Source organism: Gadus chalcogrammus, chromosome 17, assembly GCF_026213295.1.
Source record: "Gadus chalcogrammus isolate NIFS_2021 chromosome 17, NIFS_Gcha_1.0, whole genome shotgun sequence".
Taxonomy (NCBI): Eukaryota; Metazoa; Chordata; class Actinopteri; order Gadiformes; family Gadidae; genus Gadus; species Gadus chalcogrammus.
Window position 1 is genome coordinate 17,284,584 of NC_079428.1, and position 27,429 is coordinate 17,312,012.

At 45.3% G+C, this 27,429-nt stretch overlaps 3 protein-coding genes across 5 annotated transcripts in view; 1 reads left to right on the plus strand and 2 right to left on the minus strand.

Moving 5' to 3' along the window:
• Positions 1 to 27,429, plus strand: part of LOC130369646 (uncharacterized) — a 196,225-nt gene that overhangs the window by 32,123 nt on the left and 136,673 nt on the right. The window lies entirely within an intron of this gene.
• LOC130369642 (NLR family CARD domain-containing protein 3-like) overlaps positions 6,189 to 27,429 on the minus strand; it is a 40,092-nt gene continuing 18,851 nt past the window's right edge. The window contains exons 5-9 of the mRNA XM_056575133.1: positions 18,403 to 20,212; positions 16,065 to 16,238; positions 7,475 to 7,648; positions 7,155 to 7,328; positions 6,189 to 6,978 (exon numbers count right to left, since the gene is read on the minus strand). Coding sequence (XP_056431108.1) covers positions 6,822 to 6,978; positions 7,155 to 7,328; positions 7,475 to 7,648; positions 16,065 to 16,238; positions 18,403 to 20,212 — 2,489 coding nt within the window. The 3' untranslated portion in view covers positions 6,189 to 6,821. The remainder of the gene's footprint in view (positions 6,979 to 7,154; positions 7,329 to 7,474; positions 7,649 to 16,064; positions 16,239 to 18,402; positions 20,213 to 27,429) is intronic.
• Positions 21,844 to 25,464, minus strand: LOC130369654 (uncharacterized). 2 transcript variants are annotated; one of them, XM_056575156.1, is made up of 7 exons: positions 25,259 to 25,464; positions 24,663 to 24,809; positions 24,412 to 24,540; positions 24,311 to 24,361; positions 23,837 to 23,980; positions 23,465 to 23,714; positions 21,844 to 23,330 (listed from the first exon to the last, which is right to left on the minus strand). In XM_056575156.1, exons 4-7 carry the CDS (start codon positions 24,347 to 24,349, stop codon positions 22,669 to 22,671), a joined length of 1,095 nt encoding a protein of 364 aa, XP_056431131.1. In that variant the 5' UTR covers positions 24,350 to 24,361; positions 24,412 to 24,540; positions 24,663 to 24,809; positions 25,259 to 25,464; the 3' UTR covers positions 21,844 to 22,668. The 2 variants fall into 2 exon arrangements, with proteins under 2 accessions (XP_056431131.1, XP_056431130.1); XM_056575155.1 differs by having other exon boundaries at positions 24,412 to 25,463.

Consider the following 27,429-nt stretch of genomic DNA (forward strand, 5'->3'; position numbering starts at 1 on the left):
TTACTCATAGTGTACTTCCAATTTGTGATATACTCTCTTTATTTAGACAGGTCTGTGACACCATCTTGGGCCAAAGACATCATCACCTTGTTTATATGAACACTTTATTTCCGGCAGTGTAAATGTATGAATCACTAGAATCTATACAGTAGATGGATGAGTACAAGAGTGCAAGATACTCAGAGTACACGATACTCAGAGTACAGAGTAATCAGTAAGGGGTAGCATGTTGTACGGACGTGTGATTCTATAGCAGACTAGGTATTTAGTTTACTTTTTCCTTCAGATGACTCATAAATGAGTCATCTCGTTGGGTTGGATTCATCTTGTGTTTTTCCTTCCTCACACCCTTTACTGGGTGTGACTTACACCCTTTACTGACAGGTATGGAATGGCCAAGGCAAGGCAAGGCACACACACACACACACACACACACACACACACACACACACACACACACACACACACACACACACACACACACACACACACACACACACACACACACACACACACACACACACACACACACACACGTTATTCTACCTGGATGAGATACTCTCATGATTGTGTGAGGGTCACCTGCTAGCGTTAGTTAGTTTTTTTTAACCAAAAACAGATTGCCTTGGTCCCATGAGTGTGATGTCAACACCACAAATTAATAGAAGACCCTCCATGGCTCCTATTAATGTAGTCATCGGCCTTCATGTAGGTAAGGGTGAGGGTGTTTTGATGCGTTTGAACTCTTGTCATGTTGCTGTGACATCATGTCTCCAGACAGAGCTGGAAGTCTGTCAAGTGTACTTTTTTATTTAAATCAGGAAACCAACATTGTTACACGTCATTCGTTATTCAAAGGCAGAAACTACAAAAAATATAGGCTATGGATCATTATCATTAACATAGATCCTTTAAACATTTCTACCTTACTGCAGCTGTTTGTTATAGCAATAACGGTTATAAATGGTTTTGAGGAGAAAACAGACAGTGAACAGTATAGTCTATGTAGTGGCATCATTTATAATGGTTATGTTTCTATAATGCATGACGTGAAAGGTTCACGAACATTCGCGAACCTTCAAGCTCGTTCATTCGCACTTGTCCGTTATCTGTATTATGCTATTTCGTCCTTGACCTGCTTTAAACACTCAGTTTACTTGTTAAATTTGATTAAACAATTAAATACAATACAAATATAAAGTAAAAACAAGTGTTATCTAGCAATCCGTTTTCTGTATTATGTTATTTCGTCTTTGGCAACATGAGCGCGAATGTTTTTTGAAACCTGCCCGGCAACGGACAACCCTTACGTAATCAGTTGTCCGTTGCCTGGCAACGGACAACTGTTGACGTGCCCGGTACAAATTTGGCAGCCGCTACAAATTTGGCATGACAGCGCCGTCACAGTGTGACCCCCCCCCCCCCCCACCGGGTGACCTCTGGGAGACAGTGGAGCCATCACAGTGTGACCCCCCCCCCCCCACAGTGTGACCTCTGGGAGACAGTGGAGCCATCACAGTGTGACCCCCCCCCCCACAGTGTGACCTCTGGGAGACAGTGGAGCCGTCACAGTGTGACCCCCCCCCCCCTCAGCTCCCCGCTGTCAGGGCAACCACACTAGAAGTACGTCGAGGTACTCTAATTGAAGCTACACGTAGTCACGCCCTCCATGGAGGACCTGTTGAATGAGGGTGGGGGGGGGGGGGCTCAGAGACCCAGGCCGCGTTCGCCATGCCGTGAAACCCAGGAGCCCCAACAGGAGTCAGATCCCGGGGTTCAGATCCCACCGTCGTCACCGAGACAGTCGGTGAACGTCCCGCTCCGCTCCGAGCGCAGGGCTCGCTCTCCTGGGGACGCTGAAGGGCCCGTTGGTACTCTGATGGACGTCAGGACCCAGGGCTCGCTCTCCTGGTGGCGCTGGAGGGCCCGTTGGTACTCTGATGGACGTCAGGACCCAGGAGGGCCCGTTGGTACTCTGATGGACGTCAGGACCCAGGAGGGCCCGTTGGTACTCTGATGGACGTCAGGACCCAGGAGGGCCCGTTGGTACTCTGATGGACGTCAGGACCCAGGAGGGCCCGTTGGTACTCTGATGGACGTCAGGACCCAGGGCTCGCTCTCCTGGGGACGCTGAAGGGCCCGTTGGTACTCTGATGGACGTCAGGACCCAGGAGGGCCCGTTGGTACTCTGATGGACGTCAGGACCCAGGGCTCGCTCTCCTGGGGACGCTGAAGGGCCCGTTGGTACTCTGATGGACGTCAGGACCCAGGGCTCGCTCTCCTGGTGGCGCTGGAGGGCCCGTTGGTACTCTGATGGACGTCAGGACCCAGGAGGGCCCGTTGGTACTCTGATGGACGTCAGGACCCAGGAGGGCCCGTTGGTACTCTGATGGACGTCAGGACCCAGGAGGGCCCGTTGGTACTCTGATGGACGTCAGGACCCAGGGCTCGCTCTCCTGGGGACGCTGAAGGGCCCGTTGGTACTCTGATGGACGTCAGGACCCAGGGCTCGCTCTCCTGGGGACGCTGAAGGGCCCGTTGGTACTCTGATGGACGTCAGGACCCAGGAGGGCCCGTTGGTACTCTGATGGACGTCAGGACCCAGGGCTCGCTCTCCTGGGGACGCTGAAGGGCCCGTTGGTACTCTGATGGACGTCAGGACCCAGGGCTCGCTCTCCTGGTGGCGCTGAAGGGCCCGTTGGTACTCTGGTGGACGTCAGGACCCAGGAGGGCCCGTTGGTACTCTGATGAACGTCAGGACCCAGGGCTCGCTCTCCTGGGGACGCTGAAGGGCCCGTTGGTACTCTGATGGACGTCAGGACCCAGGAGGGCCCGTTGGTACTCTGATGGAGGTCAGGACCCAGGAGGGCCCGTTGGTACTCTGATGGACGTCAGGACCCAGGAGGGCCCGTTGGTACTCTGATGGACGTCAGGACCCAGGGACCCCGGCGGGCGGCGAGGTGTGTGTGGATGTGTGGAGCTCTGTGTGGGCAGCTTCACTCCCTGGTTGAGGAGTGGATAGCTGGGTGGGGAACTGGACTCTCTCGGCCTGACACAGGACCTGGTCCCGCTCCCCTGGGGGGTCCACAAGACTTTCATTGTTTTAGCTTTTTCTTTCTCCTCGTCTGTTTGTTTCATACCATTCAGGTTATGATGGGACCCACCCCACACCAGGTCACGTACTACCCCCAGACAAGCACCCGGCCCCCCCAGACAAGGACCTGGCTCTCCCGGACCAGGACCCTGCCCCACCAGACCCAGACCCGGACCCTTGTGGGCCAGGGCACAGCTCCCACAACACCTAACCCTACCCTCCCATGCATCTATCTCTCCCCAGCCATAGCAGCCTCACCTCGGGGCTCTTATGGTGAGGATTGGACATTAGATGAGCTCATATGCGCTCATCTAATGTAAGGATCTTATTATAAAACGAGGCATTGATAGCTTTGTAAGTGTACAGATTGTTTATTAAAAATGACATTTTATACACACATTACCATCAGTGGTTCTCCCGTCTACGCCATCTTGTTTTTAAGACTCGATAAGTAGATTGACGAACGCAGAGATTGTGACATCTGCCAACAACACGCAAGCTCTGTGTTCGCCAATCTACTTATCGAAACTTCTGAAAATATACACAATATTGTAATATGAACATGTTAAGATTAAACATCAATCAACAATTGAAATACATTTGACAATGGAAATATAGTCTTTGTAAAACCTGCTTAGTTAACCTTATGGAAGATCTTCAAAGTCTCTTCCTTTCATGGTTTATCAAGATCAACTTTCAGAAGTATAGCACTTGGATTATAGTTGAGTGCATTACAGTACAATTTAAATCAGTAAAACACAATGTGTGTGTTGATAGATACATGTTAGTGTAGTCTGTGTGTGTGTGATTCTTTGTGTTTATATATACATGTGTGTTTAGTCCCTGCGCGTGTGTGATATATATGCATATCTGTGTGTGTGTGTGTGTGTTCATATCTGCGTGTTTGTTCACATCTGCGTGTGTGTGTTTGTTCGTATGTGTGTGGCTTTGTGTGCGTACGTGTATGTCTGATTATAAATGTGTGTGGTGTGGGCATGCAGTTGCACGTGCGTTTAGATATGCACGTGTGCATGTGTGCTTGCGTTTGGATGTGTGTGTCCGTGTGTATATTTGAGAGTATACATATGCGTGTGTGTGCATATGTACTCGTGTTTGTGTTCATATATATGTGTGTGTGTGTGTGTGTTCATATAAACAGGTGTGTGTGTGTTTCTATATGCGGGAGTGTATTCATGTGTGTTCTTAGATTTGGAGAGGGAGGGGGGAGAGAGAGGGGGGGGGGAGAGAGAGGGTCAGAGAGAGAGAGAGAGAGAGAGAGAGAGAGAGAGAGAGAGAGAGAGAGAGAGAGAGAGACTATAACTTACACAGAGACGCTGAGGACCCCAACCTGCTGCGCCGTAAAAAGCCGCCCCCCTCAAACCCCCCCCATACCCCCACCCCCGGGAGGAGGTCCTCCTGGGTGAAGGAGGACCAGAAGGTGTGGAGGTGTGGAGGTGTGTCTGAGGACCCTCCTCCACCTGGGGACACTCTGTAGAAGGACAGAGAGCCAGCAGGCCGGTCCAGATACACTCCTACTCTGGTGGAGCCAGCGGCGCGGAGAGGGAGGACTGTCCCTGTACCGTTGTACCGGGCAGAGTAACGATCACCATAACAAAGAAGACTCCAGGACTTGTTGTTCCCTCCAAGCCCGCTTTCCTCACCATCTCCTCTCCTTGTGATTCCTCTGTATGTCACTCCTATATCAACCCCTTCTTCCCACTCTACCTCCCAGTAACAGCGGCCAGTCAGAGCCTCTCTACCCAACACCTGGGGCCGGGAGTCAAATCTGTCTGGGTGATCCGGATACGACTGGACTTTTCTAACCCACGTCACCTTCCTGTTGTCCTCAGACATAGAGAGGTGTCTGTGGGCCGTGTTGGGGTCCAGTGTGAGGTCACAGGCATCTGAGGGAGAACCAGACATGATGAGCTGCTGAACCGCTCTTCATCATCATCCTCATCATCATCACTAGTACTGTTCTCCTGCTCTTCTTCTTTTTATTCTCTTTCAGACTCTTTTTGTGATCGCTCTCTCTTCTTCTTCAGCCCCCTCCCCCTCAGCCCCCCCCCCTCAGCCCCATCACCCCCCCTCCCCCTCACCGCCCCCCTCAGCCCCGTCACCCCCCCTCCCCCTCGTCCCCCCCCCCTCCCCCTCAGCCCCCCCTCAGCCCTATCCCCCCCTTCCACACCCCATCAGCCCCTTCATCCCCCCTCCCCCTCAGCCGCGTCACCCCCACTCCCCTCTTCCTCAGCCCCTTCATCCCCCCTCACCCCCCCTCCCCCTCACCCCTAGTCCTCCCCCTCAGACCCCCCTCAGCCCCGTCACCCCCCCTCAATGTAACAATGTAATACCTGCTGGGTTTTATACAAGCAGGTTTAACTTTGATGGTGGACAGTATTAGGCCCAATCTCATTCCTTTGCTACATAGAAAATCTCAGCCCTAGCCCTCGCTGTTGCGCGTTCACGCGCCGTGGAGTCATGTCCCAATACTGTTTAAATGTAGCTTAAGGGGTAAGGGGGAGGGCTAACATCCCCTCAAAATTGAGATTTTCGATGGGCACCCTCAAAGCGCTTCAGTTCTGACTTGCTCCCACAATACCTTGCGAGAAAACGGAAAATCAAGAAATATCCTAGACAAGATGGAGGGCGAAAAGATGCGACAGGATTGGAAAAACACAAATGTAAGTGTTTTCTCTGTAATTAACTATTAATTATTTTATTGATTATACTCTGCAGCCCGGCCGCGGTCTTCGAAGCCCGGCCGTCGGACTTTCGCGGGCCGCCCGACCCCGGTTCTCGACCGGGCTGCAGCCCGTGATCGTGCTCTGCAGCCCGGCCGAGAACCGGGGTCGGGCGGCCCACTCTGCAGCTCGGCCGCGGTCTTCGAAGCCTGGCCGCGGACTCTCGGAAGATCGCGAAAGTCCGATCACGGGCTCTGCAGCCTGGCCTTCGGACTTTCGCGGGCCGCCCGACCCCGGTTCTCGGCCGGGCTGCAGCCCGTGATCGTGCTCTGCAGCCCGGCCGAGAACCGGGGTCAGGCGGCCCGAGAAAGTCCGACGGCCGGGCTGCAAGACCGGGCTGGATATCATGTCGTATGATATCCAGATCTTCCATGTTCTAGTGACTCCAGGTTAAAAATAAGCTTTATACTAATATATTATATTATATTAGTAACATTCTATAAGTAATATTATATATACTAATATATTATATTATATTAGTAATATTACATGGTTAATCAATGTAATTTTTGGCAGTACTATATTGTGTACATAGCTATTATATATTGTACGTAACATGTATTTTTAGATGCTTGTGTGTGTATTTTTAGATGTGTTGTTCAGTGTTTCTTATTTAAATAAAGTGTTTCTTCTAAAGTGTTCTTGTTCATAACCGATTATTATCTAAGGGTGCACTCACACTAGGCCAAAATATAAATACCATTTCAGGTTAAACATCTTTACAATGGGTCTTGCTCGTTGCCCGAGACAATGGCAGCCAGTCTGTCTCTTGTAACATTACCAGGGGTCTGGTTATCTGCTAGGGGGCACGGGGAGGCCATGATGACGTCACAGGGTAGGGTTGTCCCATTTGGTAGGGGATCGGTTAGGGGTAGCAATGAGGGGTAGCAATGAGCATGAGCAATGAGGGTTAGGGTTGAGATGTAGGGTTGAGACAGTGAGCAAAGAAACGGGATTGGGCCTTAATATACGTAAGATACATGATGTCAGCCATCGTCTTCATTCCCAGTAGGATGTGACCTCACTTCCTGCTGTGTGGATGGACTTTCCCTCTCAATAGTGAGTGTGTGATGTGATGAATCAAACAGACGCTTACACTTCTTTAGAGCTGGTTTCAGCCTCCACACTCCACCGTGCTCCACACTGGGGGGGAAACAAAATGAGAGCAGCATGTTGAAACATTCACCTTCATCATCTGCCGTCTCATAACGTTCTACACAACATGAGTGACAGCTGCCTTTTCAAACCACTTCATCTAGCAGCGGCTTGAATCCTTGGAGGAGACTTTGTCCCTGAGTGCTGAGCTGTCCTCTCCATACCTGAGAGTGTCCAGTCTCCAGCGTGGATCCTCCAGTCCAGCAGAGAGCAGCGCAGCTCCAGAGTCTCCTGGGTGATTGTAGCTCAGGTTCAGCTCTCTCAGATGGGAGGGGTTGGAGCTCAGAGCTGAGGCCAGAGAAGCACAGCCTTCCTGTGTGACCAGGCAGCCAGACATCCTGCACACACACACACACACACACACACACACACACACACACACACACACACAGTGAGAATTATTACTTTTCCGGAGGTAAATCTGTTCAATGTCCTCTGATTTGGAACTTGTGGTGGAACTGTTTGACCATTGAGTGAAATTGACCTGAGAGTTTCCAGTGTACAGTGTGGACTCCCCAGTCCAGCAGAGAGCAGCTTCACTCCTGAATCCTTCAGATCATTGGTACTCAGGTCCAGCTCTCTCAGACTAGAGGAGTTGGAGCTGAGAACTGAGGCCAGAGCTTCACAGCATCTCTTTGACAGCTGACAGCCTTTCAAACTTCACAAACAATAAACAGAACACGTTAGAAACTGTGATTAATGTTGTATTGGAAATTTGATATTAGACATGTGTTATTAGTTTAACTAAATGTTAATACATTAGATCTTCAAAATATAGAAAAGGTCCCCCTGAAAGTCCCAGTTCTAAGAATAATCTATTATTCTACTTACTTACGAAACAACCTTAATTTCCAGCTTCCAGATTATGAATAGAATAGGTATATAGTAAAACAAACACCTTAAACCATCATTAACAAACTGAATCCAAGGTACACCATTTACTGTCATGGTAAGACAAATAGAGTGAGATTGAGGTCTTGTGTTTGATAAGATGAGTGGTTATGGCGCTGCGATGCACGCAGACTGCCAAGGTTTAGTTCAGTGCTGAGTTAAAGCGCGGCTGTATTGCAGCGCCGGTGTGATCGCTCTATTGGGAAACACGACCCACTTAAGTTCCCATGAAGACACTCTGCTTTGATCAGAAAACTAAAACCCTGGTTTGTACTTTGTGCCAAGTTTCATTTAAATGTCACCGCAGCACTAGAGCTATTCAAGAGCATGTGAAGAAATGCACTATTCTGGACGACCAAGAGAAGAAAATAAATCCTAAATGGAGTATTTTATCCAATCAGCAGCCAGTTATTGTTAGTAGGTATTTGATTGAGGAGGAGGAGGAGGAGGATGAAGAGTTGGTTGGTGAGGAAAGAGATGTTAAGGCGCTGGTGGTAAAAACAGAAACAGCGCCCCTATGAGAGATTACGTTAAATTGTAAAGTGGTAGGTCCCGGAGCGCAGAGGGGGGGTGGATCCAGTGACTCAAAACGGGGGTTGATAACGGAATACACGGCCTACGTAGCTTCTCCGACTAAAAAAACCAAAACAACGCTGTGTGTACATCTGGGCAATGTTTATTCTAATTACAGAACATTTAACACTATGCTGCACAGGTGGGAAATTAATGGTCAGTGATGACCAAGGAGGGAATTGTGATATACATTCACGCATTCATTCTAACAGGCCATGTATGTCAGGAACCTAGAGAGGCGTCCGGCTCATACAAGGAGCCATTCATCCACGTATGAATTCTGGTGATAACAGCAGGCCAGGTGTAGGGAAAACCCAGACGCTCAAGGCCACAAAAACAAGTGTTAATCCCACACATAGCCACAAGAGGTCAGCATCAAGCCACAAACCAAGTTGTGATGCCCACACATAGCCATAAGGGACCTGTACTGAGTAAACATATGGGCGTATCCAGGAGGCGGGATCTCTGCACCATGCTTATGCCGCTTTTCCACTGCATGGTACCAGCTCGACACGACTCGACTCGACTCGACTCAGCTCGCCTTTTTTGCGTTTCCACCGCGATCTAGTACCTCAAGTGGCTGCTTTTTCTAGTACCGCCTCGCTCTAGGGTCCAAGCGGCTGAGCCGATGCTAAAAGGTGACGTCGGCAGACGGCCGGCCACTGATTGGCCAGAGAGTGTGACGAAGTCACGAGAGCGACATGGCAACCATGCTGGTAACAGCCATAGCAGCGCCGCAGCCAACATATTCCACTTCTTCAACATGCCAGCTAATAATACGAACACGAATACCATCGCATCGATGTTCTCCATTGTTGTTATGTTGGTTCTGTCCATGTGTAGGTTACGTAGGTGTTGTTTGCGTCGCGTACAAAAATACGTCACAGCCCTTTCGCGCAGACGACCCCGCCCACGTCCCGGAGGTACTATTTGCGGTGGAAAAGCACCCGCGCTGCTACCGTGTCGAGTCGTGTCGAGTCGTGTCGTGTCGAGTCGAGCTACATGTGCGGTGGAAAAGCGGCATTAGCCAATCAAAGCACATTACGGAGGCCACGCCTGCCCAGTATTAAATTCAAAACACATAGCCCAGGGGGGCAGAACGCTTCAGGTAACGAATCCATCAGATGTCCTACTAAGCGTATCTCCAAGCGTGCCCATACAATTCCTCTCCTTTTGCTTCAAAGATAGTAGGCCAGTCGCGATAAGCAATCAATCAATTAATTGCGTGATAAATTAAAATGAGCGATGATTTTTTGCCAGCCGCAATAATTTCCATTCACACTCTTTTTTTAAAAAATCAGTGCTTTATTGGCCTAATCTGAGAAGAAATCTATGCCCCAAACAGAAATATTATAGGCCTTTAGTACACAGGTCTTCTCAATGTTCAGTAACAAATGTCGGGTTGAAATTGGGCTCGGACTCATAATTACAGGGCACAACGAGTAAACCCCCTGGAGCATTTTTTGTTGAGTCCATTTTATTTATTGTTTTTGGTTGTTTTGTTAATTTATTCTGGATATTTTAAATGTCTTCCAGACGTCCAGTTCCAGTGTTCTTTAAAAATAAATGTTTATTGATCTTCGAAAGGGTGTTCTTGCATTATTATGCCATTATCATTTATATTAGTTAAAAAACGGCAATATTATCGCTTATCGCAATCATTTCTGGGGCAATTAATCGGCCAGAAAGATTTGTTAACGTGACAGGCCAATATCTTAACGAACCTTAACCAAATGAGGTGATTTACAAGCGATCCTGACACGGCAACCTTTTTCCAAAAGAACATGACACGGAACATGTTCTGCCGTGTTGTGGCTCACATTAAGCACTGCCCCCTATACATTCAAAACATTAACTTAAACTTATTCAAATTGAGTGAATCTGTTCACATGAATGGACTCAGATGGATGGTAGGTGACCAAGGATATTATCACATCTAATAAAGGGGTGCACATTTGTTAGGGTGCCACAAAATTACAAAGACTAGAGTTTTCGCACGAGCATTGCACGTGCTCAACCTCAAGTTGTATTTAAACCCACAGCAATAATGTGGAAACCCCAGTCGATAATGTTACAACACCAACCCCCAAACCCGGTCCCTTCAACGTGCAAGCCCCCCACCCTCCTGTTCTCCCAAGCCCGCCCCCAGCTGACCTGGTGATTCGCCCCCCCACACTGATTGTAGAACATTAAAATGCATGCACATAGAACAACTGGCATAACGAACTAAATACAATGCAACACATAATACAAACTCTTTAAATTTGAAGTAGTGTTCTTGAAGGTAGATAGTACTTTTCCGCCGCCAGCACAGAGTGTACATCGAACCTTGAAGGGGTAGATCGGAATTTTGGACATAGGGCCTGATTCCCAAGTTAGCCTTGATGTTCTTTATCATTGGAGACAGTTTTCAACACATTTCATTCAGTCCTTCTAGTTGCAGAGATTGCTCGTGCTAGGCTAGCGCACGGCAACAGGCAATACTAGCCTGCTAATGAAACAATCTTACCCACTCCACAGTACACCAGAGGTAAATCAACTATAACGCCAGAAGGTCGATGTAGATGTCTGTGTTGGTAGAATAATTTTAGAAATAAAACCAACCTTGCATTGCATTGCATTTTGAGGGACTTGCTGTGTCTCAGCAGCAGTGTTTTATTCCTGGTAGTAGGCTACGGCAGCGGCGGACTGATACCTGGGTTAAATTCCGCTGCTGCTGAGAAAGTGGCCCCTCAAAATGCGATGATTCATGCGATGCGAGGTTAGTTGTATTTTTAACATTATTCTATCAACACAGACATTTACATCTATAGTCTGGCGTTATAATTGATTTACCTCGGGTGTACTGTGGAATGGGTACGACTGTTTTATTAGCAGGCTTGTATTGCCTGTTGCCGTGCGCTAGCCTAGCACGGGGTCATCCCTATGTTCCCCGGGTCCTATGTTCCCCGGTCTCATACAAAGAGGGGAACATAGGACCCAGGGAACATAGTACCCGGGGAACATAGACACGCTCCCCCTAGCACAAGCAAACTCTGCAACTAGAAGGACTGAATGAAATGTGTTTCAAACTGTCTCCATTGATAAAGAACACCAAGGCTAACATGGGAATCAGGCACTGTGTCCAAAATTCCAAACTACCCTGTTAATAATGTCACTTTTAGCTGACACAAACTGAAAATAGTGACATATTTCCAGCTAGAAAACGCGCATCTCTCTCCCATGGTCTCTCCTTCCTCCATTGTTGTTTTGCGTTTGAGTCGCTGCGTAGTGCGCGTACACGTGAGTTGTCGCCGTGAGTTGTCGCATGCTTGACACGTGACACAGTGATACTGGTTGTCACTCACAGTAGCCTACAGTCACATATAGCATACACACAAAACATAACAAAAATAAAACAACTAAAACAGGCCGCAGGGGGGAAGGGGGATATCAATATCGCAAAACATTTCGGGAGGCTCAAGAGTAATATTAGTAATATTACATTTGAGCGACAAAGTGTAGTCTTGTAGTGGACTCTATAGACATAATTCGCCATACTGTGTTATTGACTTGTTTTCGTTGCGTTATAGGGACAATGTCTCTTTAAGATCACGTCACTTGTGTGTTGATATGCCGATGTTTGATTTTAATGGTTTTTATCTGACAAAATTTCTCACCTCCAAAAGCAACGGCAGGTTGCTTGTGGAGGTGAGAAAAATGGTTTCTTCCCTTCTTTTATCGCAATTTCTACAGTTTTGAGACAGAAAGTCTTACCTGGACGTGTGTGTCGATGGCGGAGCCGTTACGTTTAAGGGCGAGTGTCGCTGCGGTGTGTGCGTGTGTGTTCTTACGTGTGCGTGTGTCGATGTCGGAGCCGTTATGTGTAAGGGCAAAGGCCTTTGTCTTGATATGCGGTGTGTGTAGGGTTGCCAACTTTCAGAAATTAAAATAAGGGACGCCCACCACGGGCCCGACTCCTGTGGGGCGGGGCACCCACAGCAGTGGTATGTTTTATTTCGTGCTGGTGTTTTTAGTAAAGGGTTGATCAAGAAAGGAATTAGTCATACTTAAAGCTTGAAATGCTTTATTACCACATAACATTCTTTTATAAAGTGCAGTCAATTAAATCTTGAATGAAATCTCTTTGTGTGGCGTGTGCAGCAATGAACTTTTAAAATATAAACTAAATAAACTGAGAACTTCATGTTACTTTTTAAGTGCATAACTATAGGGACTCTTTGAACATTTGTACAAAAAAAACCAGTACAAATAAACAACAAAAACACTTATAAACTTATGTAAAAAAAGAGAGTGCAAAACATTACTCCTTCCCTCAACATTACTCCTCCCCTCAAAACTGTTACTTCTTTTTCCAGGTGTACTTCTTGTTACTCCTTGCAGCACTGAGTAACTCTTTGTCTTTTAAAGCGCTGTTGTACAACTCTGAACAGGACTGCTCAAAGTTGAGAGTGATCAGGAGCTCATTTCTCATGAGCTCTGTGGAGCACCTGTTCCTGCAGTCACTCCATTTGTTGGCCATTCTGGAGAAGATCCTTTCCACACATCCAGTGGATGCTGGGATGTTCAGGATGTGTCTGGTGATAGACAACATGTTTGGCAGGTCAGCTACTCGAAAGAGAGCCACCCACCTGGCAGCCACACCTTTGGACTTCCATTCATCTTCAGCATCTTCTTTGAGCCTCTTCAGAATGGGTTTTGCTGTGGAGCATTCATCATAAAGTTCATCCATGTTGACTTTATGGATGAGGTTGAGCTTGGTGGTCACCCTCTCAATGTCAGTAAAGGTCATGGTGCCATGGTGCAGAGAGAGAGGTTGCAGTGAGAACAACCAGTAGTGTTCCGAAAAGTTGAACCATTTCTCAACATATGAGAGTGCTGTGTTGAGGAATGCAGTAAAATCTGCCCTTGCCATGTCAGCATCAAGTGGACGGAGACGCTGCAGCTTCAATTTAGTTAAGTAGCCATAGAACTGTTAATCTCGTCTCTGTGTGAGCTTTTGCTTGAAGTTTTCCATGATGGAATATAACTCAACACAGGTGGTTTCATCACTCTCCAGCTTCTTTACAACTTCCTCAAAGAGAGAGAGGATATTATTGCAGAAAAGAAGGTAAACCTCCACAATGTCTCCATCTTCCTCAGTTGAGTCCTCACTGAACTTTAACAATGCTCAATGTTGTTTGGGACACTCCTCCCCCCAGGCTGATGAAGTACGATTTCAGTGCAATCCAGGTTTGCATTAGCCGGGTGATGGCTGGATTAAGGGAGAGCCACCTGGTTGTGACATGTCGCAGAATTTCCTGGAACTCAACATCACAAAACCTACAAAACTCTTTGAGTGATTCTCTTCGTTTGGCAGATGTGGAAAAGAAGGCATAGACCTTCAGCACAACATTTTCCACATCTACAGTGAGCTGGTCAAGAGCATGCTTCACTGTGTTGTGCAAAATATGGGCATGGCAGTTTCCTTGCAGCAGATCTTTTTGTTACTTCTTCAAGTTGGTGAAGACAGAGTTGTGAATTCCATAATTCACATTTGTGTTGTCTGCAGTGCACTAAATGCTGTCACATGATCCAACGATAAGCCAAATTTGTCAAGCGACTGCTCTGTGAGAGCTACAATCCCAGCAGCGGACTCATCTGCATTTTCAATGAAATCCAGCATTTTGTTGGTGACCCCGCATTCTGGACTGAAGTATTGAAAAGCAAGGGGGAACATCTTCCTGTTTCCTTTATTTCATGCATCTGTCTGAATGGAAAATGGGAGGGGTTTATCTGATGTTAGGGCCTTGAGAACATCAGCCACTGCCTTTGGAGCAAGGACATCTTTAACCACTGACTCTGCCATTGTTGTCCCTATACATTTTTTTTTTTTAATTTTTGAATCCAGGAGAATCTTTTGATTCAGTTTATGTGCACAGTCAACACTGTTGTAGCTGAGGTTGTGTCTTACTGTGTGGTACACCTGTGTCACCTCAGCTGCGGTAATATAGAGAGGAGGAGTGGGATGACATATTGTTGATTAAATTGAACATTTGTCTGCTGCCTGTCTTGTCACTCGAAAAGAAGTCAGGTCATCCAAACAGTTAATCCACACTAATAATATAATTGATGTAATGATCACTGAACACTGCATTCCTCAAAAATATAAAAATTGTGACACAGAATACACAGAAAGCTCTACAAACATTTTTAATCTAGGAAATGTATGTATATTAAAGAATAAAGGTTTTCTTTGAACAAATGTATTTATTTATTTATTAATTGTTAATCCATTAGTATGATTTGTTCTTTAAATGGCCACATATAATATTTATATACTTCTGTATATTAAATAAATGGTCGTTCATTCGACTTTTAAAACTCAACATCCTAAACAATCAATCAAACCACAACAGTTTACTAAAATAGGCTCTGCCCATGCACTGCGATGTTCTGGCAAAAGCACAACCAGATAGGAAATCAATCACAACATAATGTCCCATACCGTATCAACCTCAGGAGATGATTGGGGTATGAAGAACTGTGACACTGACGCTTGGGTCTTCTGTGATCTTTCGTGTCTGCAGTGTTGCTCTCCTGTTGCATGCTGTCTGATGTCAGACAGCCCACCGTGCGCCACTGAAAACACTCTATATTTTTCAACTTGCCTTGTAAACATCTCCACTGATGCTGTCCAGTCAAGGATGTGCGTCTTCCCACTCACGTCCGTACTTCTGCAAGCGTTTACGCTTTTGAGGACGTGGTGGAGTATCGGGTGTAGTGGACATTTTTAAAAGGCGCGGGTTTTGTGAGCAGCGCCGGTGTGTGGTGTCTGTCGCTAGGCAACCGCGACCACCACACGCATGCGCAGACACACAGATGACCGGAGTGGGTCTTGCGTAGATCCCGCCGCGACAATTTTGCTGACCGTAGTATTCCCTGTGTTTTGTTTTGATCATTATTGTTAGATTTAGTATTTGTGTGTGTGACAGACATGTGTATTGGACATTTATGGAAATACGGAACAAATTGCGTCCCGTATTGGTTCAATACGGGACGCAACATTTAATTGCCAAATAAGGGACGATTCCGTATTTTACGGGACTGTTGGCAACCCTAGGTGTGTGCGCATGTCTGTGTGTCTGTGTTTGTGTCCGTGCGTTTCCGTGTGAATATGCGTGTGTGTGCGGTGTGTGTATGCGGTGTGTATGTGCGGTGTGTGTATGTGGTGTGTATGTGCGGTGTGTGTATGCGGTGTGTATGTGCGTGCTTGCAGTGTATGTATATGTTTGCGCGTGCTGTGTGTGTTTGTGTGTGTGTGTGTGTGTGTGTGTGTGTGTGTGTGTGTGTGTGTGTGTGTGTGTGTGTGTGTGTGTGTGTGTGTTTGTGTGTGTGTGTGTGCTGCAGGCTTCTTGGCACATGCGCACATGAGTAACTTTGAGTAACCGGTAGGACAGGCCTTCTATTATAGTAGTAAGAGAGTAGCCAGTAGAAAATGTGTCTTGATTACCGAGACGACATAATTTACATATTTATTTAGACTTGTTAACATTCTGGAGGCAAATCTGTTCAATGTCCTCTGATGTGGAACTTGTGGCGTAAATGTTTGACCATTGAGTGAAACGGACCTGAGAGTTTCCAGTGTACAGTGTGGACTCCTCAGTCCAGCAGAGAGCAGCTTTACTCCTGAATCCTGCAGATCATTGGTACTCAGGTCCAGCTCTCTCAGACTACAGGAGTTGTAGCTGAGAACTGAGGCCAGAGCTTCACAGCATCTCTCTGACAGACCACAGCCATCCAGCCTAAAGACACAATAGACAAACACATAAAGAACTGTGATTAAGGGCGCACTCACTCTAGGCCATCTCTGTACCGTGCCCAAGTCCGTTTCACACCTGCACCGTGCTCAAGTCTAGATTGTTTGGCTAGTGTGAGCACGCCAACCGTACTCAAGTCCACTTCAATTCTGTGGCATGAGCACACTTGGGAGAGGTGCGCTCAGGAGTTGTTTAAACTTGAATTTTCTTTTCACGGGGCCGAGCAGCGTCTTCTCGTCTGCCTCCACCGGGTCAAAGGGCACTATATAAGCGCGATAAATCTGCGTTAATTTTTTAATGCGTTATTTTTTCTGTGATTAATTAATCAAAATGAACGCATTAATTTGACAGCCCTAGTTTAAATATCATTTAGCTGGGCGATCTCTAGAGAGAATAAAGTACTGTCTCTTCCCTCTCTCTCCTTTTTCCCGCTCACTCGTGACCTCTCACCCTTCCCCCAGAAGACCCTGAAGTCTATTTATCAACGCATCCTGTTGGTTAAACCCAACGGGCCAATTCCTCTGTCAGTTAGCATTGCTGCTAACTGACACAGTTAGCAAAACCGTACTCCTTAAAACAGAGGTTTTGGAGTTTAACACGCAGCTGCTCACGAGGTTGAACGTGATTGCTGTGTAACGACTCGTACAGGATCAGCTGATTCCTAGCTGACTCGGGTTAAACTGCTTGGAAACCGGAAGTACTCTGATTTCTAGTATACCCCAGCAGATGCAGTCTTAAGTTAATGGTGGATGCATTTTGTGCTATAATTACCAACAAAAACTTAATGGGAATGTAAAGTGAACTTTTATATAATAAAACTATAATAAATAAAAACGCTACTAATGTTGACATACATTATGAAATAGTCCAGGCTACTTTTTGTGGAAATCTGAGTCTAGAATTTGCCCTCACCTACGTCAATCAATTACTTGTCATTGTTTTCTCTTGGTGTGTGTATGCAAACGTGATTACTTAATTAATTGATGACATACTAATAGGCCTATGCAAGTAATTAGGGTAATATCATGCCTATAAATTCTCGGAGAAGGAGAGTTAGGATCATGTCGATGAAGATGTCACGGATAGAGAACTACAACGAGGAGCAAAAATTATATTTGCTGCACTGCATTTGAGGTGTTGTGGACACGGTGGAAAATCCAAGGAAAGACACCACCACCACGCTCTGAAGAAAGGCTGTTTGGGATAATCTGTCCAACACATTAAACTGTAGATTTCCAAGCAGAAGACCGAGCAGCCCGGCACATTTAAAAAATCTATGGAAGCGCTTGAAAGTAGAAGCACATAAAGCTCTTGCTGAGCAGCGCGAACAAGACCCTGTATTGTACTGAAGGCCTATCTGGTGTAATAAGTTTAAATTTATCATACCTATTAATAATAATTCATAAAACCACTTCTGTGTGTGTGTCGGTTATGATGGAGCCTTGTTTCATCCTGCAAACTGGTTTAGTCTCCTCTAAAACCACGTCAGTTTCGAGATTAGACCAAACATCCACAAAATGGGTGTCTGATGTGAATTTCTCTGAAGACACAGAAATGGAGATCAAGATAAAACGCAGCTGCAGGTTAAACCACAAGTACATGTTACACAGCAATGGAGTTTAAGGCGTCACGTGCCTTCTTGAGTTTAAAACCGTGTTAAACTATAAAAAGTGGCTAAGCTAGCGACAGACGCCCCAACGCGTCCATGTAAGCAAACGTACTGTCAAGGTCCGAAAATGTTAAAATAGTGGGTTACCTTTAATTAATAATGAATGTATATGTTTTTAATTTATCCTTATCAATAAAAACGTATTTATACTCATAGCTAGCTATTTGAATAAAGCTGTATTTAACTTCTTTTTTTTTGTTGTTAATTCTTGGCTTTCCTTTTTTATTATTTAAAAATAAATAGAGCTTTTGAATTTCACTTTTCACCCTGGTTACAAAGAAATGTGTGTATTGCGATACAAAAAAAAGCATGTTATTTTAATTTGAATATTCTACTATGTGGTATATTGGGTTGTTTGTATTATAAAAAAAAATATTAGCGAACCTACAGAGATGTTTTATATATTATTATAACGTTTATATTCTAGCATTATGTATATTGTGTTGTGTGTATTGTAATACATGTTATTAGTGAACCTACAGACATGTTTTGGAGGCTTTGACCAATGGCAGCAGCCTCAGAAGACCCTCCTCTGAAGCAGAGTATTCACTCAGGTCAAACTCGTCCAGCTCCTCTTCTGATGTCAGTAGGATGAAGGCCAGAGCTGACCACTGAGCAGGAGAGAGAGATTTTCCGGAGAGACTTCCTGATGTCAGGTACTGTTGGATCTCCTTCACGAGAGAACGGTCGTTCAGCTCATTCAGACAGTGGAACAGATTGATGCTTCTCTCTGGAGATAGAACTCCACCTATCTTCTTCTTAATGTAAGAGCCCATTTTCTTACTGGTCTTTGAGCTACATACTGTCTTTCCCAGCAGACATTTTAGGACAATCTGATTGGTCTCCAGAGAGAGGCCCAGGAGGAAGCGGAGGAACAAGTCTAAGCGTCCGTCCTCCCTCTGTAAGGCCTTTTCCACAGCACTCTGGTAGAGTTTGACATTTCCTTTGTTTCTAGAAAAAATAGACCACAGGAATTGTGGTTGTCTTGAGAGCAGATTGACCCCAGTGTCGATGAATGACATAAAGACATAAAGGGCAGCCAGAAACTCCTGGATGCTCAGGTGGACAAAGCAGAACACATTGTCCTGGTACAGCCCACCCTCCTCTTTAAAGATCTGGGTGAACACTCCTGAGTAGACTGCGGCTGCTCCGATATCGATGTCACACTCTGCCAGGTCTGCCTCGTAGAAGATCAGGTGGCCTTTCTCCAGCTGGTTAAAAGCCAGTTTTCCCAGAGAAATAATGATCTCCCTGCTCTCTGGACTCCAGTGTTGATCTGTTTCAGCTCTCCCATGATACTTCCTGTCCCCCTGCATGGACTGAACCCTCAGGAAGTGGCTGTACATCTGAGTAATGGTCTTGGGCATCTCTTCTCCTAGCTGGGATGTTTTGAAGAAGTTTTCCAGAACTGCAGCAGTGATCCAACAGAAGACTGGGATGTGACACATGATGTGGAGGCTTCGTGATTTCTTGATGTGGGCGATGATTGTTTTGGCCAGTGTCTCCTCTGTGAATCTCTTCCTGAAGTACTCCTCTTTCTGTGGGTCGGTGAACCCTCTCACCTCTGTCACCACGTCAACACACTCAGCAGGGATCCTATTGGCTGCCGCAGGGCGTGTGGTTATCCAGATGCAAGCAGAGGTAAGCAGGTTGCCCCTGATGAGGTTTGTCAGCAGCACATCCACCGAGGTGACCTCTGTGACATCAGTACAGATCGGGTTTCTCCGGAAGTCCAGAGGAAGTCGACACTCATCCAGACCATCAAAGATGAAGACAACCTGGAATAGGTCGTATCTACAGATTCCTGCTTCTTTGGTCTCATTAAAGAAGTGATGAAGAAGTCCCACCAAGCTAAACTCTTTCATTTCTAGTAAATTCAGCTCTCTGAAAGTGAAGAAAAATGTGAAGTGTATGTCCTGATTGGCCTTGTCTTCAGCCCAGTCCAGAGTGAACTTGTGTGTTAAGACGGTTTTACCAATGCCGGCCACTCCAGTTGTCATAATTGTCCTTGGTTTTATCATTGGTTTATCTTGTCCAGGTAACGGGTTAAAGATGTCCTCACATCTGATTGGTGTTTCCTCTATGGCTGGTTTCCTGGAAGCTGTTTCAATCAGTCTGACCTCATGCTCCTGGTTGACCTCTCCACTGCCTCTCTTTGTGATGAAGATCTCTGTGTAGAACTCATTCAGAGGTGTTGAATGTCCTGCTTTAGCGATTCCCTCAAACACACACCTGAACTTCTTCTGCAAATTAGACTTTATTTTATGTTGGCACTGGACCGCAGCAGATCCTAAATGAGAAAAAAACAGAAGACATCAGTTAGTGGATGGTGATCAGTGGAAACAGAGGAAACAGGTCAATATTTCCTTTAAATTATAAACTTCATGATATTTAGTGGCTTCATTACTTGTGGTCTTGGTCTTGACAAGGACTGCATGTTGCTGATTCAAAATCTTCAAGACTATTTTGTTATTTCCACAGCAATACGATTGGTCGAATGATATCAATACTGATAGTGAATCAGTGGAAAGTGACTTACTATGCTGATATAACAAGATAGTGCTCCATCTCTTCCACTGAGTTATTCTGCTGTTGGTATGCTGTACAATGTAAAGGTGTCATTGCGTCGTTTTTTTAATTAATTTTTAGTAGGTGCTCCTGTTTCACGCTGTTCTAGGGTGGAGGAGGAGGTGGGCGGGGAGGAACGCCAGGATTTCGGCTCTGACTCATGAATATTCATGACATCCAAATGTCTTGCCTCTGACAGGCTAACAGCACTGTCCGTCACAGAAATACAAACAATTAAACTACCAGAGAGAATCAAAGAGAGGGAGAAGGAGAGAGAGAGAGACAGAGAGAGCGACACAGAGAGATCTCTTGGCCAAGAAAGCAGAGTTGAGGAAGAAATGGTTGGATTGGACGTTCATTCACCGTGAGCGCGGCCCGGGCACTCCCGCGACTCCCGGCCGTCACGACTCCCGTCGTGCACCGATACCGCGGGCACCGCAGTGACCAGTAATACATATCTGGATCAAACTATTTAACCTGATACCCCCACCATAACACTACATATCTGTATCAAACCATTTAACCTGATACCCCCACTACCCTACATATCTGGATCAAACCATTTAACCTGATACCCCAAAATAACCCTACATATCTGGATCAAACCATTTAACCTGATACCCCAAAAATAACCCTACATATCTGGATCAAACCAATTAACCTCATACCCCCACAATAACCCTACATATCTGGATCAAACCAATTAACCTGATACCCACATTTACCCTACATATCTGGATCAAACCAATTAACCTGATACCCACATTTACCCTACATATCTGGATCAAACCAATTAACCTGATACCCACATTTACCCTACATATCTGGATCAAACCAATTAACCTGATACCCACATTTACCCTACATATCTGGATCAAACCAATTAACCTGATACCCACATTTACCCTACATATCGGCATCAAACCAATTAACCTGATACCCACATCTACCCTACATATCTGGATCAAACCAATTAACCTGATACCCCAAAATAACCCTACATATCTGGATCAAACCATTTAACCTGATACCCCAAAAATAACCCTACATATCTGGATCAAACCAATTAACCTCATACCCCCACAATAACCCTACATATCTGGATCAAACCAATTAACCTGATACCCACATTTACCCTACATATCTGGATCAAACCAATTAACCTGATACCCACATTTACCCTACATATCTGGATCAAACCAATTAACCTGATACCCACATTTACCCTACATATCGGGATCAAACCATTTAACCTGATACCCCCACTACCCTACATATCTGGATCAAACCATTTAACCTGATACCCCAAAATAACCCTACATATCTGGATCAAACCAATTAACCTGATACCCACATTTACCCTACATATCTGGATCAAACCATTTAACCTGATACCCCAAAATAACCCTACATATCTGGATCAAACCAATTAACCTGATACCCACATTTACCCTACATATCTGGATCAAACCATTTAACCTGATACCCCCACTACCCTACATATCTGGATCAAACCAATTAACCTGATACCCACATTTACCCTACATATCTGGATCAAACCAATTAACCTGATACCCACATTTACCCTACATATCTGGATCAAACCAATTAACCTGATACCCACATTTACCCTACCAGGGTATCTGCAGGTTTCAGCAAGTCAAATTTAAGACTTTTTAAGACCTTTTTAATACCACCTTGAATGAAATTTAAGACCTTAAACCCGCGATGGTGGGGGGGATCCCGCTGTATTACAACCCAAGCGTAGCATGTGTGTCACTCAATGAGACTCATTCAAGTTTACTTTTTGTCTGTTTATTGAACATAAAGTGATACTCAGTGCTCTCTGGTTCAAAAACTGTAAGAACAAGTGCATGTTTCCGAACAAGAAGTTTACAAAATAATATACAAAAATACACAAACAAATTTAGTAAATTGAGTCAAACAGCATTGGCTCTGTGGTTCACGAAATATCAAGTGCAGCTGCAAACCTCTAACAAAAAACAACAACGAATGAACCTCACACACACACACACACACACACACACACACACACACACACACACACACACACACACACACACACACACACACACACACACACACACACACACACACACACACACACACACACGCACACACACACACACACACACACACACACACACGTTATGAGCCTCAGGTGAGCCTCAGTTCTGTGGCCTTAATCTCCAGTTCTGCCTCAATCCTTTTCAGCTCACTTAATTTTTCCTTGCATCTCTTCCTGAGGATGTTTGATTTCGTTATGAGCTGAGCCATCAAGGTGCCGGACTTACCCTCAGCTTGCTCGGCAAACAGGTCAGCATCTTTCTCCAGAGAGCCACATACCTCCAGGAGAGTTTTCTTTTTCTTCTTAAGCTCAGCGATGTGTTCTTCTGCAGCTTTCCTCTTCTGCCCTTGTGCAGCACCTTGGCTCTTCCTCTTTTCCAGGTCAAGGTGTTCTCTATATTTTGACCTTGCTGATCCCACCGAGGTCAGCAGCTCCTTGGTGAGAGGGACATTGGCAACCCCCCCACAAACGGCAACGTAGTCACATACCAGTCTCTGGGTAATGACAGTGTCCTCCTTAAGGTTTACAGTTTCCACCTCCTTATTTATCGAGAAGCCTCTCTCGACCGTTGCCTGCCCATGGGATAACAGTAGGATCTTCTGACAGAAACCCCAAAGCTCAGGGTAGGGTTGGCTGAGAAAGCCATGCAGAAACACATCAAGCCTGGTTTCGATGGGCCGGAAGGACAAAAACTTCTCACTTTTAGCCTCGACAGACATGAAGTTCCCAAACTGTTGGATAATCACATCACCTGTAATAAAACAGATGAAAGGAAATATGTGGAATCTTATTTAGATGATTAATTATGATAAGCAGATGGTCTTATGTCCAATTGTTCCTTATAATCAGGAACAACATTAAAACTATTCTATGAACTATTCATACCAGCAGCGACACCTCTGGACAACTGCTTGTCTTGCAGGAATTTCTGCACTACACTCCTCATTCTTCCCTGGCACCAGTCCGGGTCGGAGTACATGGCTGTGGGGTCCAGGCATGCCACCTGTCTCACAATAGGGTACTTCAGGGGGCTCTTGTCCTGGACTTTCTTTAGGATATTTGACATACCCTTCACGCAGTCCTTCCTAAACTCTAGGGCAGTGAGCTCTCCTATGCTGTTCTTTCTCTGGAGGTCCTGACAGATGGGTAATGTGTTGTAAATACAGCTGAATGGCCTAACACAGCATTCTCTCCTGCCTGGTGGATATGGAGCATCATTTGATAGAAAGTAAGTAATAAGTAATACATCTAAATTACCTTCAGGGCTGCCTCTGCACCCAAGCCTATGTCAGCTTCCTTCAAGTTGACCCAGATCTTTTGGTCAGCCACATCCAGCCTCACCAGCTGCACTGGAGTGATGTTTTGGAGATGCTCCCTCTTGACAAAACGCCTAAGCATACTCTGAAAGGGTAATAGGAATTGTTACATAGAGGGGTAGGTACCTTGATAACCACATTAACCATGATAAACATTTCTATATTAGTTATTTAAAATAATCTCTTAACATCACCATAAGAAAGTATAAATAATGATGAGTGACCTTTACTGAGCAAAAACATAATCTTTCAGTCATTTTATGTTTTGATTAGGGACGAGTTTCATGAATCAAGCTACCAAACAGCGTCTCCCATTTTTGCCTACTACACGCATGCCCGCACACATACAGTATGCCTCACACACGCTCAACTTGTTTTTCTTTTCTTCTTGATTCTTCATTATTAATTTGATTACCTGGAACAACTCCACCAAGTCCTTGCAAAGGAATGGCATGACTGGTGCGTCAGTCTGATACTTAGTCAGAAAGGGAGTGAACGTCCTTGAGATGGCCATGAAGAATTGTAGCTTAGGCAAGATGAGTGGATCTTGCTTGGCTGCTTCTATGGTGTCAAATGAGGCTGTTCCAGGGTTTGGACCTTCTTTGTCCGCACTGCATCCACGTATGTCACCAGTGAAGGCCATACCTTTAATATTTCATCATGTATGTGTTTATTATTTCATCATGCACGTCTATTTTATCGTATTGTGCAGCACCTTGTAATTTTGTTAGAGTGCTATAATATAAATAACGTTTAATTACTATTACCTCTATGGCCCTTTCTACAACTGGCAGGTTTTCAATCCACCGATGCCCACAGAATGGTAGCGGGAAGACTGAGGATTTGGTGAGGGCAATGAAGTCATCCCTCCTTGCTGGTGTGTTATGAAAAAGGTAGTGCATCCCCCTCAACACCTTGGTGGAAGAGAGCGGAATGATGAGTTAACCGTCATCTCTGATGGAGAATGACTTTTACCCACCCATGCACACACTGATAGCACTGGTGGGACTTCTTCACTAAAATTGTTTAAAGGAGCAATATATTGCAGGCCCATTCCCCCTGTCATATCAGACTGTAAAACCAGCACCGCCCATTAGACCACACAGTGACAGTGATATCTTTTTCTCACAGGGGCAACTTGAGTCAAGGAGGCAAATGGGCTGTTGCCCGGGTAACCAAAGCAACATCCTGAGCAAATCCCGAGACTGACGGTTAATGTACATTATGTGTAAATGGTAATAAACATCTGTAATAACATTAAATCAAATTCAAGCTCTATTTATATTCTTTCTATTGTCCATGTGTGAAACTAATTTCCCTAGTGAAACTAATGAAAGATTTCTCTTAGTTATAATTATCTTACCTTCTCCAGTTGCCACATAGAGAATCCACATTTGAATGCGTTATGTAGGGTGTGGAGGCCACAGCTACCCACATTCACCAGCTGGACACCACCATACTGCTCAGCGTGTTCTTGCTGTAGAAGCTCAAAGAATTTCCAATTTACATTGGGTCCATCCATGGAGATGGACACCATGTTCCTCAGATTCAGCTCCTTCACACACTCCTGAGAAAGAAGTTCATTATGATTATAATGACATGATTGCCAATGGTTCAGTTTAATTTATTTCATCCTCAGTTAACATTAACTCTCTCCCTCTTCCATCCATCCACTCCCTCTCCCTTCTCTTATGTCCCCATCTCTGTTAGTCTAAACAAATAATGGGGTAGAAATTACTAGCCTACACAGCATGAATACACACACATGTATGAACTTAACTCCTTTACTCACACACACATGTATAAACACACAAACATAACACTCAAAGCTGCAAGCTTTTTATATTCATCATACAGCCACATTATACCTTTTAATATGTGATTGCATTACACATATGCAAGCACACACATGCCGACACACACACACAAACACAGACACACGCACACATAATTATATATACGGCCCCCAAGCACACGCACACACACACGCACACACATGTCATCATTCCCTATTTTAGGCCGACCATTATACTGAATAGGCCTGCATAATGAAATTGCCCAAAAATGCATATAAAGTTCACAATTAATCATTGAAAAAAAATTATATTACTTACTTTGAAGTGGTGCAGTAAATCTCGGGCTGTTGCGTGTCCCATGAATTGTGAGCCCAAGTACCGGGAATGCACTTGATCTCCGACCCAATATCGGACGTGCACGTCAAGTTGTTTGCTCTTAGTGGCGTGGTTCAACGTCTCATCAAACATCAACACAAAATCAGCCTTGTTGACGCTGCAGATTAGCTCGTTGCGGATGAACGGCGCTAGTCCGAAGCGAGTTATATACGCCGTTTTGTCCTTTCCGGCCGTAAAGGTGCTCGCGATTTGAGAGTCGGGGAACATCATACCGAAGAGCTCTCCTATCCCCTCATTTGAGTTGTAGGACTGGTGCTTGACCACTGTGTTCAAAATCCACAACACCTCCGCTTTCAGCGTTGGTGTCGCACCAAATGCTACCCTCAGGTCAATGCTAGCAGCGCGGACCGTCTGCGGCGGTGGCGCCGGGGCAGAGATGCAAAATGTAGAAATTGCTGGGGTCTGTGTGTGGCTCCTGGCAGAGGTTTTGTGTTTTTGGCTCTGCATATGGCTGAGGACAGCCTTAATCCCCATGGTGCCGAGCTTAAATGTACTTTTGCACAGAATGCATCTGGCCTCTTCTGGGTTGGCAACAGACGCTAGCCAACCTCTGAAACGGACGTCTTGCAGCCAACTGACGTTGAACTTGCATTTCACCATTGTTGCAGACTAGCTAGCAAGCGCGCAGACATCCGTTTATATATGCAGCTAGCAAGAAAGTAGCCTCTCTACATCTCCTTCCCGAAAAGTCCCGCGAGAAAATTTAAAAATAAAATAGTCCTGCCCCGACAAATTTAAGACCTCCGAGTTATTTATTTAAGACCAGCGTATGACATTTTTGACGAATTTAAGACTTTTTAAGGCCTTAAATTTAGAAAAATGAATTTAAGACTTTTTAAGACTTTTAAGACCTCCGCGGACACCCTGCCTACATATCTGGATCAAACCAATTAACCTGATACCCACATTTACCCTACATATCTGGATCAAACCAATTAACCTGATACCCACATTTACCCTACATATCTGGATCAAACCAATTAACCTGATACCCACATTTACCCTACATATCGGCATCAAACCATTTATTCTGATATACGACAATTCGGCTGTTAAGTCGTGATGTAACATCCTTTCAATATAAAACTTCTGGGTACAACTGCTCCGTCGAACATCAAAACAAACAACAATGGCTGAACCTGTGAACCTTTTTACAATAACTGCTTTCTTCAGTGAGATACCTGAAAGAGTAAAGAAAGGGTTGAATTTGTTTCACTCCAACAGAGTGGTCAGTGTAGCTGTTTTGCCTGGGGGAGTTATAAAGGGTAGCGTCCAGGCATCACAGAAAAATAAAGTTTACGAGGTTGAGGTGAGTTGGAAGTTAGCCGTTGAAATCTAGGCT

What these genes read in the sequence shown, in the direction of transcription:
- LOC130369654 (XM_056575156.1), bottom strand. Translation starts at nt 24,349, where the DNA reads ATGCCATTCCTTTGCAAGGACTTGGTGGAGTTGTTCCAG. An exon ending in ACTTGGTGGAGTTGTTCCAG is followed by an intron (nt 23,981 to 24,310) that starts GTAATCAAATTA and finishes TTACCCTTTCAG; the next exon opens with AGTATGCTTAGGCGTTTTGT. An exon ending in GTGCAGAGGCAGCCCTGAAG is followed by an intron (nt 23,715 to 23,836) that starts GTAATTTAGATG and finishes CCCATCTGTCAG; the next exon opens with GACCTCCAGAGAAAGAACAG.